The sequence below is a fragment of the Poecilia reticulata genome, chromosome 11 (genome assembly GCF_904066995.2).
Source record: "Poecilia reticulata chromosome 11, P_reticulata-male-v2, whole genome shotgun sequence".
Taxonomy (NCBI): domain Eukaryota; kingdom Metazoa; phylum Chordata; class Actinopteri; order Cyprinodontiformes; family Poeciliidae; genus Poecilia; species Poecilia reticulata.
In genome coordinates this window covers 22,326,831-22,343,805 of record NC_088840.1, presented here as the reverse complement: position 1 = coordinate 22,343,805, position 16,975 = coordinate 22,326,831, and the positions used below count along the sequence as shown (strand labels likewise).

At 39.7% G+C, this 16,975-nt stretch overlaps 2 protein-coding genes across 2 annotated transcripts; both read left to right on the top strand.

Moving 5' to 3' along the window:
- Positions 1 to 69: 69 nt before the first annotated feature.
- Positions 70 to 7,638, top strand: LOC103472572 (protein disulfide-isomerase A3-like). Its single transcript, XM_008422296.3, has 13 exons — positions 70 to 1,048; positions 2,094 to 2,172; positions 2,261 to 2,378; positions 2,985 to 3,092; positions 3,177 to 3,303; positions 3,886 to 3,999; positions 4,082 to 4,207; positions 4,394 to 4,576; positions 4,679 to 4,787; positions 5,077 to 5,205; positions 5,728 to 5,807; positions 6,862 to 6,919; positions 7,007 to 7,638. The coding sequence occupies exons 1-13, from the start codon at positions 885 to 887 to the stop codon at positions 7,094 to 7,096; spliced, it is 1,485 nt and encodes a 494-aa protein (XP_008420518.1). The 5' UTR covers positions 70 to 884; the 3' UTR covers positions 7,097 to 7,638.
- Positions 7,639 to 7,935: 297 nt separating this feature from the next.
- On the top strand, positions 7,936 to 16,231 carry cct3 (chaperonin containing TCP1, subunit 3 (gamma)). The gene is made up of 14 exons (XM_008422297.2): positions 7,936 to 8,092; positions 9,600 to 9,661; positions 10,035 to 10,085; positions 10,160 to 10,222; positions 10,322 to 10,418; positions 10,522 to 10,639; positions 11,777 to 11,963; positions 12,632 to 12,781; positions 13,730 to 13,862; positions 13,950 to 14,031; positions 14,694 to 14,874; positions 14,948 to 15,193; positions 15,758 to 15,889; positions 15,986 to 16,231. Exons 1-14 carry the CDS (start codon positions 8,065 to 8,067, stop codon positions 16,076 to 16,078), a joined length of 1,623 nt encoding a protein of 540 aa, XP_008420519.1. The 5' UTR covers positions 7,936 to 8,064; the 3' UTR covers positions 16,079 to 16,231.
- The last annotated feature ends 744 nt before the right edge of the window (positions 16,232 to 16,975 follow it).

Here is a 16,975-nt window from a genome sequence, read left to right as displayed (position 1 = left end):
TTACTGTTTATTTGTATTTAACATGGACAAAAAACACAAATTCCATAAAAAGGTCCTATATTTTTTGAAAAATTCTTGTTTTTTTTCTTCTTTTTTTATAGATTTGCATCAACACCAAAACAAATGTAAAAGACCTTTGACAGAGGCTACAGCAGGGGTTTGCCAACTGCCTTTTAATTGTTTTTATTTAATTTCATCATTTAAAAATATTTAATGAGACATTTATTGGTACATTTATAGTAGATTCAGATTACAAATTCATCTTTCCCAATGTTGAAAAGAAATTCAACCTAATACTAAATACATGTATTTAAAGTTACTAGTAGAATCATCTATGCACACTTAATATAATTAGGGGGTAACATATTCTAGATTTTGTTCATAAAAAGTGAATTTACAGGTCTTTAAAATTGGTGTTCTGTTTGACCAATGGCGTGCTTACATCACATCGCTTACATGTCGCAGGACCAATCAGAAAAGAGATTTTTGCATTTCTCTCCGTATGTCCCGCCTTCTATTTGGCAGTTGTATATTTACTGGCATGTTACAGAGGAAACTATCGAAAGTCATTTATACTTCAAATTAAAAGCTGTTACTTTGATTTGCAAATTAAGGAGTATTATTTGGAATTATTTTATGTTAAATTAGTGCAAATGTTGAGAGTAAGGGGTACCTCTTTTAAAGAGATGGCGTCGAGAGATAAAAATAATAAAATCATTGTTAAACTGTCAACTATTATTTTCCTAGGTGTGGCCGGAAATGTCTGTATTTTGAGGTAGCCTGATGCTAAATGTAGCGACAGTCTTCCCCGCTCAGTGACAGCTCAATTTCCTTCGTGTTTATTTAATTTTCCCGTCACATTTCGGTCCCGCTCTATCTTCCTTATGATGCCCGTTATCCCTGTCCTGTCCGCTGTCTCGCTGGCGTTGGTGTCTCTTTGTCCAACCGCCCTGTGCGCGCGCAGGGACGTGCTCGAGCTCGGGGACGCGGACTTCGACTACCTGGCAACGGAGCACGAGACCATGCTGGTGAAGTTCTACGCTCCATGGTAACCGTTTCTCCGAGCTCCGGACATCTAGTCAGTGGGTTTGATTTGTTTCGTATGCCGCTGTAGGCTCCTGGGATTTTCTCATTAATTCCACTTCAGAATATATAGATTTTAAAGTACTATCTAGCTACAAGAATATTACGACTAGTTCTTGAAACTACACATCCATGCTAAATGCCTATTGCGGTTTGGGGCAGATATTAAACGTTTTTTATAAAGCTGTAAGTTACTCGTACTTTTGTTTCGTTCATCTATCCGGCTCCCATCAATCATTCAGTCTATCCACCGTCCATTCAACCATTCATCCATCCCTCTCTATTCAGTCCATCTATCCATTCATCCAACCACTTCAGCCCATCCAGCCATCCACCCATCCAACAAACCAACCAACCATCTTAGGTTCATCCATCCATCCATCCATCCATCCATCCATCCATCCATCCATCCATCCATCTTCAGGTAATCCAGCTATCTTCAGTCCATCCATCCATCCACCCACCCATGCAAAAAAACCAACCAACCAACCAACCAATGGATGGTTCATCCATCTATTAATTCAACCAATAATCTTCAGTCCATCCATCCATCCATCCATCCATCCATCCATTTTCAGTCCATCCATCCTCCATGAGGTTCTGGTCTTGTTCCAGGGGTAAAATTCTGGAAAACCTCCAAAGTAAAACGTTCCCCCACCTCCTGACTTCTTTAAATGCAGTAGAAGTTGCACCTTGTTGTCGAAGCTCATTTCAGCTGGAGTCTTGTTTTTTCTGTCATGATCTCTGGGTCAGAACACAGACCCACCAGTGAGTCTAGACCTCTAGTTTTCTGTCTCAGCTAGTGGCAATGTTACAGCATTCTGTCCATCTCCTGCTCCATCCAACCATCACTTATAAACAAAACGTAGATACTAGAGTTCGTTGGATTCAGTGGGATCAGAGTCTGACTTGGGCCTAGACAGAGAGCGGTACACACCTCTAATTAAGGTTGACTCCATACTTGTTTACATCTCCTCTTTTGTCTGGTTTCTTTCCCTCCTGTCTCTCAGGTGTGGCCACTGTAAGAAACTGGCTCCAGAGTTTGAAAAAGCAGCGGGTCGGCTGAAAGGAATCGTTCAATTAGCAAAGGTTTGTTAATGTTGTTGCTGTTTCTGTTGATGTTAACATCACACACAGAGAAAAATAGAGGTTTGACTCATTTCCCTCTGGCTGCCAGGTGGACTGCACTGCTAACTCTGAGACCTGTGGTCGTTTTGGCGTCACTGGGTATCCGACTCTGAAGATCTTCAGGTCTGGAAAGGACGCTGCTCCCTATGATGGGCCTCGTTCTGCAAGTAAAAGCAAAACAAGAAAAACAGATTTAAAATTTAAAAACTAGAGGCTATACTGGGTGTAAAACCAGCTGTTCATTCTAGATTTATATCCTGATGGACATCATATGTCCAGAAAAATGATCACTCCAATGGATGTAGACACAGACGTAGACGGACTTTGTTTCAAGGTTCTAATAATAATAAAATAAAAATATAGATTAATGTATTTATGCAAAAAGATTAAGAGTACCAGTAAAACCAAAAATATTAACTGGATTAATGAAGTATCCATCTTCTTTCTTTGTAAACTTCCCTTCTTTGCTCTGTGTGAACTGCACACTTCAGTTTGTATTCTTTGAAACGCACAATATTAAAAATATTTGGGCTAACCCTTGAAAAAATAGAGAAACCTTTGTTGTTTTTATTGTTGTTGGGTTTTCTCATACATTGTCTATATGTCTCATAAATAAATGGCTTGCTAGGAAATACAATTTATTTGCCCTTGGCATTTCCTTCAACGTGAGAGAATGTTTCTTTTTTTTTTTTGTATCAGTGGAAGCAGTTTTGAAAACCCAATAAAAGTTCTTTTGGGCAACAACACTGATTTATGTTGACATGTTTGTTCAGGTGGGATCTACCACTACATGACGAAGCAGACCGGTCCAGACTCGCTCCACCTGAAGAGTAAAGAAGACCTCCAGAACTTTGTCAACAACTACGATGCCGGCATTGTCGGTATGACACCGCCTGTCCTTTTGGGCCTTGTCCAGCTGGGGGCGCTGTTGCTCTCTCATATAGTCGTGTGTTTTTGTCTTCCAGGTGTTTTCTCAGGTACCGATGCGCCGCGTCTGGATGAGTTCCTGAAGGCGGCCGGTCTGTTGAGAGAACAGTTCAGGTTTGCTCACATCACTGACCTGCAGGTCGCTGAGGAGCAAACCCAAACCGAGTGAGATTTCAGACACCAACACTGAAAAACACAAAGTCTTACCAAGTCTCTTTGGGCCTGTTTCTAGTGCCCATATATTAGTTTTGTCTTATTTCAAGTTTACCAGCTTACAAGTAACTTTTTGGGAAGATTTAGGAGCTTGTTGTATTTAATAAATTATTTAGTCAGAGTTGGGTTGTAACTGGTTACATTTAATTGAGTAAAGTTTCTGAAAAAATTACTTTTAGGAGCATTTTTACTACACTGTACTTTTTACTTTTACTTCAGTAAATTTCTAGATTCTCTCCCCACCGTAAGTAAATTTACTGAGCAAAGAACAAAAATTAGATTTAACCAGAAAATCCAGATACAAACTGGCAGGTTTTGTTAAAGTTTCATAAGTTTTTATTGAAATAATGTGAGTTTGACACAAATGGATTGTTCCTTATTTTTTTGTAACTATGTTATTTAAATTAATTATTTTAATTTTGGTCTGTAAAATACCAAAATGTCCACGTTGCGTTTTTGCAGATTTACACATCTTGAGAACAGTTTGCAGAATTAAATAATTTTACTCCGTTTTCTTTTCTTTGTTTTTTCCAGGAGCGTTTTGCTCTTCAGGCCTCCCAGACTGGCCAACGCCTTCGAGGACAGCGTCGTTGTCTTCACGGATTACCTGACCATCAGCTCTCTGAGACGCTTCATCAGAGACAACATGTGGGGCTTTTTCTACTTCGCAGATAAAAGAGGAAATCTGTTTTTTTTTACTTTGTTTTATTCTCTGTTTTTCTGTGCACAGCTATGGTCTCTGTCCTCACATGACTATGGAGAACAGAGACCGCCTCAGAGTTCGTGACTTGCTGACGGCGTACTACGACCTGGACTACCACCACAATGTCCGGGGGTCAAACTACTGGAGGAACAGGTGACACACCGTCACAAGACGGGTTTATTTATAGGTTTCTGTCTTTGCATGCAGGCTACAGAGTCTTTCTGCAGAGTGTTTTAATGCTCAAACAACCAATAGTTTTTGATTCCGTCATCTGAAGCATTTCAGTGTCAAGTTTTGAAATGGACATGTACTCTCTCTCCTCTTCATGCTTGTTGCCAGGGTGATGAAGGTTGCCTCCAAATACAGTGGGCGTGGCCTAATCTTCTCAGTTGCCAATAAGAGGGACTTCCAGGCGGAGCTGGAGGACGACTACGGCTTGGGGACGGCGGATGGCGGCGAGCTGCCGTTCGTCACCATCCGGACCAAACTGGGCCACAAGTACACCATGAGGGAGGAGTTCACGTAGGTAACATGGCCGACCAGGGCCGCGTGCTGCTGCGGCGGCGTAGAGCCGAATGCGTCAGGTCGCCTTCTGCTTACTGAACGTGACGGCGTGCGTTTCAGGAGGGACGGCCAGTCGCTGGAGCGGTTCCTGGAGGATTACTTCACAGGTCGTCTGAAGCGTTACATCCGATCAGAACCGGTACCGGAGAAGAACGCCGCTCCTGTGAAGGTGAGATGGACAGTAAGGCTGTGTTAGTTCACTCATTTTCTTAGACTGTAATTTAAAAAAGACCCTGAGCCTGTTGCTGGACGATAAATCATCCCAGACGTTATCGCGATAAACAATAATATTGCTGTTTTGAGGCCATTTTCAAGTAATGGCAGAATAATGCAAGAAAACTTTCTCAAAACTCAATAAACTTTAAATTCTAATTTAACACTGGAAGTGCTTTAAGTGATTGATGGAATGACCTGTGGAGGTTCTGCTGTGACCTCTGAGCTCTGCTTGTCTTCTGCAGGTGGTGGTCGCCGAGTCGTTTGATGACATCGTTAACGATCCAAATAAAGATGTTCTGATTCAGTTTTACTCGCCGTCGTGTCCACACTGCAAGAAGCTGGAACCGGTTTACAGGGAGGTGGCGGAAACGGTACAAGATTTGGGTTTTTTATCGCATTAAACGGATTTAGCTGCAACAAACTCATCGTTTCATTAGGAACAAACTACACACCTACAACTGGGGCTGGCAGTCAATCAATTTAATCAACTGATTGAATTTTTGAGGATTTAATATTTGGAAAATCAAGGATTTTTTCCATCATTGGGTTTCCATAGTTCAGAGTGATGTCATCAGGCTGAGGGCGGCCATCTTGTTTGACAATCATTTTAACAGCTTTTATTTATTTGGACTTTGAATTCAGGTGCAAATAAATTAAAGGGTCAGGCTAATAATGATTTTACAAGAAAAAAGTCTTAATATTACCAGGATAAAGTCATAATATTTGGAGAATGAAGCATTTTTTAAGAGAACTCTGACATAAAAAAATAACAAAAAGTTAATTATTCAATGTTAAAAAATTTTTCTAATCATTTTAAGACCTCTTCTGGCCGAACTGCGTCTTTGTTCAGCTGATATGATGACAGGAGTGATAATCTTCCTCTGTTTTCTCAGCTGTATTCTGATCCAAACGTCGTCGTTGCCAAGATGAACGCCGTCGATAACGACGTCCCGCTGGGATACGATGTCCAGGGGTGAGGTTTCACTTCCTACCACCACTTCCTGTTACAGCTGAGCTTTTTCACGTTTTTCTTACATAACAAACAGACTCGTGGGTTTTGTTCCTCGCAACGTTTCAAAAGCTTATCTTATTTTTATGTTTATTTATCATTAATTCGTCACAATAAGCAATTAATCAATTAATGGAATCATAAATTTAAATAAGCTTGATAATTTATATTCTGATCATATTTTTTTGAACGGCAATTCTGTTTACAGGGACGTAATAATCCATTTTATTTAATGTTTCAGTTGTGTGGGGTTTTTATTCATTTTTATTTATAAGTTTTGGATATCTAGTTCCATTATCTTGGATATTTAAATTTTTTTCCAGTTCCAGTTTAAAATGTTTTTTACATAATTCAAACTTATTCATCTTTGAGAGGGCAAACCTGCATTATTGTGCCATTCTCATTTTATTAGTTGAAAATTGTCTCAAAATAACAGTATTATCGTTTATACCAGTGATTTCAGGGACAATTTATCGCCCAGCAAAATTTGTTATCGTGACAGAAATAATTTCTGTTACGATAGAAATTATCCTGGTTATTTTACACCAACATGATGTAATTTATTTTATTACAGCATTTTTTTCAGCTCTGGTTGTTTGTGTTGTCTGTTTTTCCAGTATTGTCTGTTATTTATCCCCATATATCCTCCCATCAGCTCTGACTAGCGTCCCTGCTGAACAAAGAGAGTCCCACAGCATAATTCTGCCATCACCGTGCTTCACTGGGGGTGTTTTTAGGGTGATTTACCTGGATAGTTTTGCATGTGGGGTAAAAAGATTCAACTTCAAATTTGACTTTTTGCAGCTTTCTTTCATTGTCTTTATTTTTTCTCTCATCTATGAAGGCCTGTGAGTGCTTGTAGTTTAAATGTGCACAAATTTGCTTCTCTATCATATAAAATGCCAATTAAATCCATTAAAGTTTGTGTTTGTAAAGTGAAAAAGATATTTAAGACGTTTACTGAGGTAGGAAAACCTTCAGCAGATCTTTGTTTTATGCTGTTTTTCTCTCTTCCCAGCTTTCCAACCATTTATTTTGCTCCAGTGGGTAAAAAAGACGATCCTGTTAGATACCAGGTAACTCTCAGCCGGTCCGGGTTCGGCTCTCTCAGGTCCAGCAGGTTGTCTCATGAGGTTTGATGACGTCTCCTGCTTTTTTCCCAGGGAGCTCGGGAGCTGAAGGACTTCTTGAAGTTCCTGAAACAGGAGGCGAGTCACAATCTAGTGCTGCCCGGGCTTAAGGAGGAACTGTGACCTTTGTTGACCCGTCGATCTTAACCGAGAAAGAATAAATCATGATGTCAGTGAGAAACAAAGGGACAGAGTTAGTTCTGCTCTCTCTGATGGACCTGATGCAGAATCAGTGTGAAGCTCCACAGAACCGAGTCCGTCCACACTTCTTTCTTTATGCCCAAAATAACTTATGTTGTCTCACTGGATTTATTTACGTATTTATTTATTTATGAAGCCATCACATATGCTTTGGGTTTATTTATTTGTATTTTAACCCAAGCTGAATGCTATATTTATTTACCACGTGTACAATTTGTATATGCTGCTTTGCTGTATTCATTTATATTTTACGAGAGACTTTAAGCTTCGTGACAAACTAACAGATGTGATGAAACGGATCCTGAACTCTGCTCCGAGCCTTTTTACTCTGTAATCTTTGCTGGGACTGTTTAATAAACTGTTAACTCACATCTGGCTGTTTAAATAAGAGCTTGTGCAGTTTTTAAATCAAAATCTGTTTTAAGTTTTTTGTTATTATTAAATGTGAATATTAATGTAGGTTACATGTATTGTTGTTTCTCCTTTTATTTTCTTCAGCATATAATAATGACCCTCAACACTAAAAAACTGATTTATTAACTCTGCAAACCCATAAACATATTCTTAGATATTAAATTACCGGGAATAAGTGTGTATGTAGTGGTGTGAAGAACAATGTTAATATCTTTATTACTTCAAAGACATTTTAAAAAGTATATATCTTAAAAAACAAAAACAGCTTAATACAATTTGTAAGGGGTCTCGTACAGATTTTCTCCTTAAAAGGCGGATTGCGTGCGAAATTTATTTCATTCACTCTATTGGTGGATTAATGTGTCAATCAAATTAATTCTCGTCGCTGATTGGTCCACCCTTTCGGACCCTCCCTCCCTCTCGCCGTACCTCCCAGAACCTTCCAGGCGGCTGCTGTCCGGTGCACGTTGTCAAAAATGATCGGCCAGCAGGTTTTAGTGCTCAGTAAGTACTGAAATTCACCTAAAGTTCTGTTTTTATTGTTTAGGTTAGAATAGTGTTCGCCTGGTGTGGTGGTTCCACTCCTTTTGTTGGCGTTAACATTCAGAGCGGAGCGGCTGAAGCACAAAGCGGCTAAGCTCAGCATGTGCTAACCAGACTGGTGCCGTTCGCATCACTTCCTCAGTTAGAGTTAGCATTATTAGCTCCTGCTACACGACCATCACCACACTGAACGTCTCCACCCAGCCGGTGTTAGCATCCTTAGCTTAGAGGCGAAGAAAAGCGTGAGGGAGATGCTAGGCTAAGCTAAGCTAAATCGAGCTAACTGTCACCGTTACTCAGCATGAACATGTGCCCGTTAGGCTGAAAACTGACAGACATACATGTTTTTGTCTCCATTTGTACTAAATATTGAGTTCTAAACACGGTTATAATTTTTATTTTTGGCATGTAGTTAATATATGCAAGAAACTCGACTGGTTTAGGAAACGTCTAAGCTGTAGGGGATTGTGTTGGGTATTATATTTAATGCAACCAAGCTATTTTAAATTATTAGAAAAATAATTGCTTTGATATACTAGCGTTTAATATTTTAACTATGTTACTGAATAGATGTTTTGTTTTTTTTATCTTAAGATATTTCATTAATACAGGAAGTACACTTGTATGATTTTTCACTTTTTCAATTTTAGTGTCAAATCAAAAGTGGAAAGTGAAAAAACAAGACACAGGGTTGAATTTTACTTTAATATTATAAGTACCAGGCAGTTTACATTTGCACAAAAATGTGAAACCAGAACATAGTGCACAAATTAGAATGCTGTAATTTAACACAGAAAAGCTACAATAAATACTATTGTTAAATTAATATATCATTTATGCTATCTGTAATATTTATTAGAATCATTCACACAATACCTTTTTACTCTGCTAACCAATCCAACAATCTTTCACCGACCATTGGTGTGTTTTCTATAGTATTTTTAGTATGTTCTACTTTTAGTCTTTTTATTTTACTATTGTCTTGGTTCTATATGCCCCACTGTATAGCAATAAAAAAAAATTATGTCCTTTATAAATAAAATGGATAGAAGTGACATCCTGCTCTCCTGGTTTAGACTTAAGTGAAATGCAGAGGAGAATTGTTGTGAAGACTTTATGATGATGAGAAATATTGATTAACCATATCAAATTATAGTAATCAGAGCGATATCATAATTGTACGACTTCTTGAACGCAATATCTGGCAGAATATTGCTTAACGCAAATCCTGTATGCCAGTGGTGTGTTAGTCAAGTTGAATGGAGTTTCACTACCCTTGATTCTTACTGTTGATGCCTAGTTTTAGTAGCAGAAACTGATGTCTTTAAAAGTATTACATTTGAGTTGGTAAAACATGCAGAAACCTTGTTAAAGTCTTAACTAAATGACACTTTAATCTTAAATACTTTTTTCTTCCTGATGCCGCATCATGCAGTATTGTTAACGTCTCTGTTTTTTCCCCCTCCAGATCAGAACGTGAAGAGAGAGTCGGGACGTAAAGTCCAGACAGGAAACATCAACGCTGCAAAGGTCAGTTTGAACCACAGTGTTGTGGATTTCTACTAAATATTTCTCCTAAAACATTAAGCCGCTTCTTAAAGTTCAGACACAAGAAGCGTTTCCATCGACCATGTAATTGTGCAGTTTGACATTTCAAACAAATACATTTGCTTAACAAAACCATGTCAATTTCTAAAAAAAAACAAACTTGTTTCTCTTTTAAATGTTTTGGCATTAGGCACCGCAACTGCAAATTTGCGTTTTTTCGACATTAGTGGAATATTGACGAAGTTTTGCTTACATTTGTAATGGAAACGCAACTGGTGAACCTGTTCACTACAGAGCTGAACTTCATGACGGTTCTGGTTTGTGTTTCTGTCTCTAACGGCCCAGTTTATTTCAGACCATTGCAGATGTGATCAGAACATGCCTCGGCCCGCGGGCCATGATGAAGGTGAGTGTGCTCCAACATCGTCATCACGTCCATTCTCTGCAGTGGTCAGTAATCCTCCATGTTCTTCCTCCCAGATGTTACTCGACCCCACAGGAGGAATCGTCATGACAAATGATGGCAACGCCATCCTCAGAGAGGTCAGGGTCACTGATGACTTCCTCAGCTTGGACAGTTTGGAAATGTCCAACATGGATGTTACAGCAGTTTGGCTTTGTTTTCCATGTCTGTGGCAACAGATTCAGGTGCAGCATCCTGCAGCCAAGTCCATGATTGAAATCAGTCGCACGCAGGATGAAGAGGTGGGAGACGGTACCACCTCAGTCATCATTCTGGGTAAGGATTTAGATGTTTTTAAATCCACAGAATATTGCTTTAAAACAATAAAAAGAAAAACCAACAGATCTGATTTGATCAATGATTTTTCTTTGTGTCCCAGCTGGAGAGATGTTGGCCGTCGCTGAGCAGTTTCTGGAGCAGCAGATGCATCCGACGGTGATCATCAGCGCCTACAGGCAGGCTCTGGAGGACATACTGGAAACCCTGAAGGAAGTCAGGTAGACACCAGCTTTTCTCAGTCACAACTCCAGCAGGAAACCAGCCAAAAATAAAATGAAAGCTTTAGGACAAAGGGGCATCTGGTGTGCAAAGTTCATACTTTTGTAAAGCCATTGGATCTTTCCTGCTTCTAAAAACAAGTGCTTAAAAAATGTAATTTTTTGGTAGTAATTTAATGTTTTTTGGTGTCTGGAAAATGAGCCGTTTCAAAAACCTGTGGAATCTTAAATCACATTCCTGTGCTGTTGCCTAGCAACCCCAGCGGATTTCTGCCCATTACCTAGCAACCCAAGCAGAGCTCCAGAACGTTTGGTCAGCTGCTTTTACTTCTGTATGTGTAAACCTGTCGCAATAAATCAATTAATCACATGATAAATTAAAGCTAACTCAATAATTTCCATTTGTATGATTTATTATTTTTTCAATTTTCTCTCTTTATACTAAAAACTGGATGATAAACGTTTTCAGTATGATGGTCTGGTCTCGGCTATCACTTCTTTGGAAGGACAATTTTGTTTACAGACATTTACAATTCATTTTATTTGTTGTATCTGTTGTTTTTGTTTACGTTTTTTGGGATATTTAAAATGTCTCCCAAGCCCAGTGTTGAATATTCATTAGAATTTAAAGTTTATTGATATTTGAGAATGTGTTCTTAGATTATTACACCATTATCTTACTTGATAATGGTCTCAAAACAACATTATAATTTATTACAATCATTTCTGGGACAATTTACTGTTCAGCAGAATTTATCATGACAGGTCTAAGTATGAGCTGTACAATGGCTGCTGGAAAAGACAAATGCGTTGTTGTTATTTACCGGTCATAAACAAGTTGCTGCATTCTTGTTGGTTGCACAGGAGGCTTTACTAATGTTTTTCAAGGTTTTATAATTGAGCATATTTTTTCACGTTTGAGTGTAAATGTTGAGTTGGGGAGCGTGGCCGGCAGCTTATTTGGATTGAAAGTGAAAAGATGCCCTAAAACAGAACTGACCAGACTAAAATCTCATTATCTAAGAATTATTTCATGCAAAAAAAATGTAACACATGTTTTGCATAGCCAACCTGTTCAAGGAAGCATAGTAGGCGACCTTTAAGCAGATCACCAACCCTCTGTCTCTGCTCCTGCAGCACCCCAGTGGACACTTCAGATCGCTCCATGATGTTGAAGATCGTTCACTCGGCCATCAACACCAAAGCTCTGAGCCGCTGGTCAGAACTGGCCTGCAGCATCGCGCTGGACGCCGTTCGGACCGTCGAGCTGGAGGAGAACGGACGCAAAGAGATCGACATCAAGAAGTACGCCAAGGTGGAGAAGGTGAGACGGCTAGGATTCACTCAGCCTGAACAACACAAGAGGAGGTGTAGAAAATTCAATTCAAAAATGCTTCATAAACCTGCAACATGATCTAGAGCATTGCCAGTAATCAAATACGTTCATTAAAATTATACCTTTTTTTGTAAATGATTGGTCTTTGTTTTTATTTTTTGTAATGATAATTTACTAAAAATAAAGTTAATCTGAATATTTGTTTTGGCTCTAAATGATCATAAAAACCATATTAGTCCCCAAAAATGTTCTCCATGTATATTATGTAATATAAATACTGCAGGCATGTTCCACATTGTAAAGTAATGCAACAATGATAATCCAAATTAATGGAAGTGGCCACTTCCTGTTGAACTACAGTTGTTTCTTTCCACTGTCGCCTGCTGCTACATCAGTTAACTGTTGAAATTTAGAATTTAACTGATTGGATTGTTTTCTAGTAAATTGATAAATTGAATATAGACAAAATTTTATCCTGAAATATTTCAAACTTGAACTATTGTTCTTACAGTAATTTTTTTTGACATCTTAATTTGAAAACTTAACCTTAAATATTCTGTAACAGATCACTAGAGGAGCATCTTCAGAATAACTGCATTTTGTTTATTTTGCTGCTTTAAAGCTACATCTTGTTCTAATTCCCATGGTGCGTTCAGGTTCCAGGTGGGATCATCGAGGACTCCTGTGTGCTGAAGGGCGTGATGATCAACAAAGACGTGACTCACCCCAGGATGAGACGGATGATCAAAAACCCTCGCATCATCCTGCTCGACTGTTCTCTGGAGTACAAGAAGGGCGAGAGCCAGGTAAACATTTATAACCAGACATTTTAATCGATTTTTTTATTCCCCCTCGCTCTTTTCTGAAAAAATAAAATAACTTGATACAAATGACAAGCTATGAGAAGTTTTGATTATAGTTGTAATATTAGCAGAAAAAAGATCCAATCTTGCCCGTCTTAAAATTACAAAAAAGTAGTTTTAATGAGAAGAAAGCTTAACTAGGGGGTGCTGTAGTGGGGTGCTGTAGTGGCGCTGGGGCAAAGCACAACCCATGTATTGAGGCCTTAGTCCTCATGTCGGTGGTCGCAGGTTCGATACCCGGCTTGGTGACATCTGCCGCATGTCCTCCCCCTCCCCCACAACCCTCTCTCCTGTCAAACTACCTTCAAATAAAGGCCACTAGAGCCAATAAAGCCTTTAAAAAAAAGCTTAACTAGATAATTTTTTTTTACATTTTTCTCCAAATACTACAACTAAAGAAATGTGCAGCTTTGAACATTTCCAGATTCTGTTCATCTTTGATGGCTTGGATGAGTCAACTTCCATTGGACTTCCAAAACAATCTGGTCCCTACTGATGTTACATATTTTAGTATTACTTGAAACTATGTTTTTGTAAAATCATTGCACTAAAAAAAAGTAGCCTGGCTGACCCTTCGATTTTGTTGTAGAGTGCATTAGTGAAAAAAATCCATCTTTTCCAAAGGCCAAATGGAGAAAATCAGCTAATTATTGTGCAGCTGCTTTTTTTTTAAAACACCATCTTGTTTTAGCTTCACCCCCCCCCAAAAAAAACTCCAATAACTTTAACAAATTGACTACATGTTGTAATCAGTAACCGATACGTGAAAATGCATAAAAACCTGTCGCACCATTTCAAAATGAAATGCATCTAAAGCATTTACAAACTGGTTTTTTTCTGAACTCATTCTCATGAATTCATATGAAAATCATTTCATATGGTTTCCTGCAGACTGACATTGAGATCACCAAGGAGGAAGACTTTGCCAGGATACTAAAGATGGAGGAAGAGTACATCCAGCAGATCTGTGAGGACATCATCCGCCTCAAACCGGATCTGGTCTTCACTGAGAAAGGCATCTCTGGTACTGAAGCCCGTCACACCTGAACATGTGGCTTTGTTTCTGCTCTTCTGCCATTTTAACTTTTAATTTTTTATTTTTCTCCCTCAGATCTGGCTCAGCACTACCTGGTAAAGGCGAACATCACCGCCATCCGCCGTGTGAGGAAGACTGACAACAACCGCATTGCCAGGTACGCTGCTGTGTGCTCCCAGCTTTTCCACCGTGTCTGAAGTCTATAAGATGATCAGACCTCCAGCATGGAAAGCAGCTAAAGATGAAATGACAACTTTCAGAAGGAAGTGGACGTGATGATGCTTCTATTTGGGCCTCAACTGCGTCTAAAAGCAGACCAAGTGTTTAAAAAAATTAAAGCTCAGGCGGTTTTTGGTAGTAAGGTTTTTTTTGTTTTTTTTTTTTTTGTGCCTGGAAAACGAGCCGTTTTAAAAAAATCTTTAAAATGTTAAGTCACATTCAGTGAGAACTGCAGCGTTGCCTAGCAACCCCAGCAGAATTCCACCAGTTACCTAGCAACCTAAGCTGAGCGCCAGCACTTTTGTTCAGCTGGGTTTACTGCTGTACAATGGCTGCAGGAAAAGACAAGTGTTTTGTTGGTGACTTAATGCTCAGACACCACTTGCTGTATTATTGTTGGTTGCACAGGAGGCTTTACTGATGCTTTTCAAGGCAATACATTTGTATAACTTAATATTTGTTTGTAGCCATTTTCACACGCGATCGTAAACGTTAATTTGTGGGGCATGACCAGATGTAATGTTTTGTGTGGCCCATAGACTTTTTCCTAACTCGTTTAAGGAACAATGATAGATCACCTTTAAATGTTTTCTTCATCAGGGCATGCGGCGCTCACATCGTCAGCCGGACAGATGAGCTGCGTGAACAAGACATTGGCCTCAAGGCGGGACTGTTCGAGGTGAAGAAGATCGGGGATGAGTATTTCACCTTCATCACAGAGTGCAAAGACCCCAAAGCCTGCACCATCCTGCTGAGAGGAGCTAGCAAGGAGATCCTGGCGGTGAGAGCGCCCCCTACCTGTTATACCAGCCTGGCGGACTGGTTCAGTGTGTAACTGTGTGTGCGGTCTGCAGGAGGTGGAGAGAAACCTGCAGGACGCCATGCAGGTGTGCCGCAACGTGCTGCTCGACCCGTTCCTGCTGCCAGGAGGCGGCGCTGTGGAGATGGCGGTGTCGAAGCGCCTGACGGAGCGTTCCCGCGCTCTGACCGGTGTGGAGCAGTGGCCGTACCGCGCCGTGGCCCAGGCGCTGGAGGTCATCCCCCGAACCCTGATCCAGAACTGTGGAGCGTCCACCATCAGAGTGCTGACATCGCTGAGGGTAAAAGTCCAAACTAATGGCCCCCTCAGAGCTGAGAAAATCAATTATTGTGACAATTAATCAGATTTTAAAAATTGGCGTATTCTGCAGATTTTTCATTTAACCACTTGAGACTTTTTTAAACTAGAATTGGAACGATTAATCGTGATTAGTCATGATTAATAAATTATTGAAATAATTGGGTAAAACATGTAAATTTCTTTTTTATCTTAAATGTATATATTTTTGTACAGTTTTGGCTTAATTGCTGCTCTGAGTATGAGTTGAGTATGCTCTGAGGTTTTTGTTTGTTCTTTTTCAGCAAAATTTCCTTTTTTGAGTCTTTATACTCGATTACTAAATTAGTTGACGATGATGTTTAATCCGTAGTTTGTATCTGTCAGTATAAATTAATATTTAATGTCAGAAAATCAATCATGAAGAGGAAAAACACATAAATATGTTGCAGGGCCAGCCAAAAAAAAAAAAAAAACGACCTTTGACCTATATTCTGGAACATTCGGTAGCTGGCCTGCTTTTAAACCTGTGGAGCTCAGAGGGTTAAAGGTCGCCATGTCTTTTCAGGCCAAACACACCCAGGAGAACAGTGTCAGTTGGGGCGTCGACGGAGAAACCGGCTGTCTGTCTGACATGTCCGTTCTTGGCATCTGGGAGCCGCTGGCCGTGAAGGCCCAGACCTACAAGACCGCAGTGGAGGTCAGAGCCGCAGCCCGATCAGAACCGCAGCCCGATCAGAACTGCCACTGCTGTTTATTACTCTGAGCTCTTACCATTCTCTCCTGTGATAAACAGACAGCCATTTTGCTGCTGCGCATCGACGACATCGTCTCTGGTCATAAGAAGAAGGACAAAGACGAGCAGATGGGAGGACATGGCGCCGAGTAGGTCCAGTTGGATCCATGTCGACCCAGAACATCGGAGTCACTCCAGCTGTGTGTGTGTGTGTGAGTGGATGTGTGTGTTAAACTCTGTATGTATGCATGTGTGGGGACCAGATGACTCGCTGAAACTTAATAAAAACAAATCTTGGAAACCTGATGCCTGACTGCTGGTTTTGTTTATGTAAAACTTTATTTTCGCCAGTTCTGTTGGTTCTGTTCGCTTTTATGGATCTAAACAAACTGGAGAGAAAGAATCCTGAAGTCTGCCGAGATAAATACAACAGTGGACCAGAAGTTGAGATACTATTGCTGCCTAAAGAAACACACTGCTCTGAACCAGAAACGACCAATTGGAGCTAAGAGGAGAGTCATGAATGAGCTGCTAAATGAGCTTCTTTGTCACCTGTGACCATGCTAACTAGCCTTAGCATTCACAACAGGCTACATTAGCTGCAGGAGGGCGTAGCAGTGCCATTGTGGGTGATTGACAGCAATAGGACACTCCTGGTTCTGATTGGTCATTTCTAGTTGGCACAGAGAGAAAATTTTTCAACAGAGGCAATATACATTTTTAAGTCAGTTTTTTGAAAATTATTAAGATGGGATTTTTTTCACTCCATTTCATCTTGTGGAAATAATATTTTGCTAGGATTATAAGATTCACTATACATATTTCATCTGAAGAAAAAGTTGAATTGTTAAAGATGAGTAAAATATGTAAATTTGATAAAAATATTTTTTCCAATTTTTACTGTAAGGAATATAATGAGCCCGAACAAAAATTGTAGCGTGAGAACATTCCACAAATAAATGTTCAATACTTTCGCCTTCACACTGACGAAAAGAGCAGTTGTTACTGACATCTGGAGAGAAGCGACAAATGTTATTTTTAACTGGATAA

Coding starts and splice junctions, on each gene's coding strand:
- LOC103472572 (XM_008422296.3), top strand. CDS start 885: ATGATGCCCGTTATCCCTGTCCTGTCCGCTGTCTCGCTGGCGTTGGTG. Junction 1,049..2,093: donor GTGAAGTTCTACGCTCCATG/GTAACCGTTTCT, acceptor CCTGTCTCTCAG/GTGTGGCCACTGTAAGAAAC. Junction 3,093..3,176: donor CTACGATGCCGGCATTGTCG/GTATGACACCGC, acceptor TTTGTCTTCCAG/GTGTTTTCTCAGGTACCGAT.
- cct3 (XM_008422297.2), top strand. CDS start 8,065: ATGATCGGCCAGCAGGTTTTAGTGCTCA. Junction 14,875..14,947: donor CTAGCAAGGAGATCCTGGCG/GTGAGAGCGCCC, acceptor TGCGGTCTGCAG/GAGGTGGAGAGAAACCTGCA. Junction 15,890..15,985: donor CCTACAAGACCGCAGTGGAG/GTCAGAGCCGCA, acceptor TGTGATAAACAG/ACAGCCATTTTGCTGCTGCG.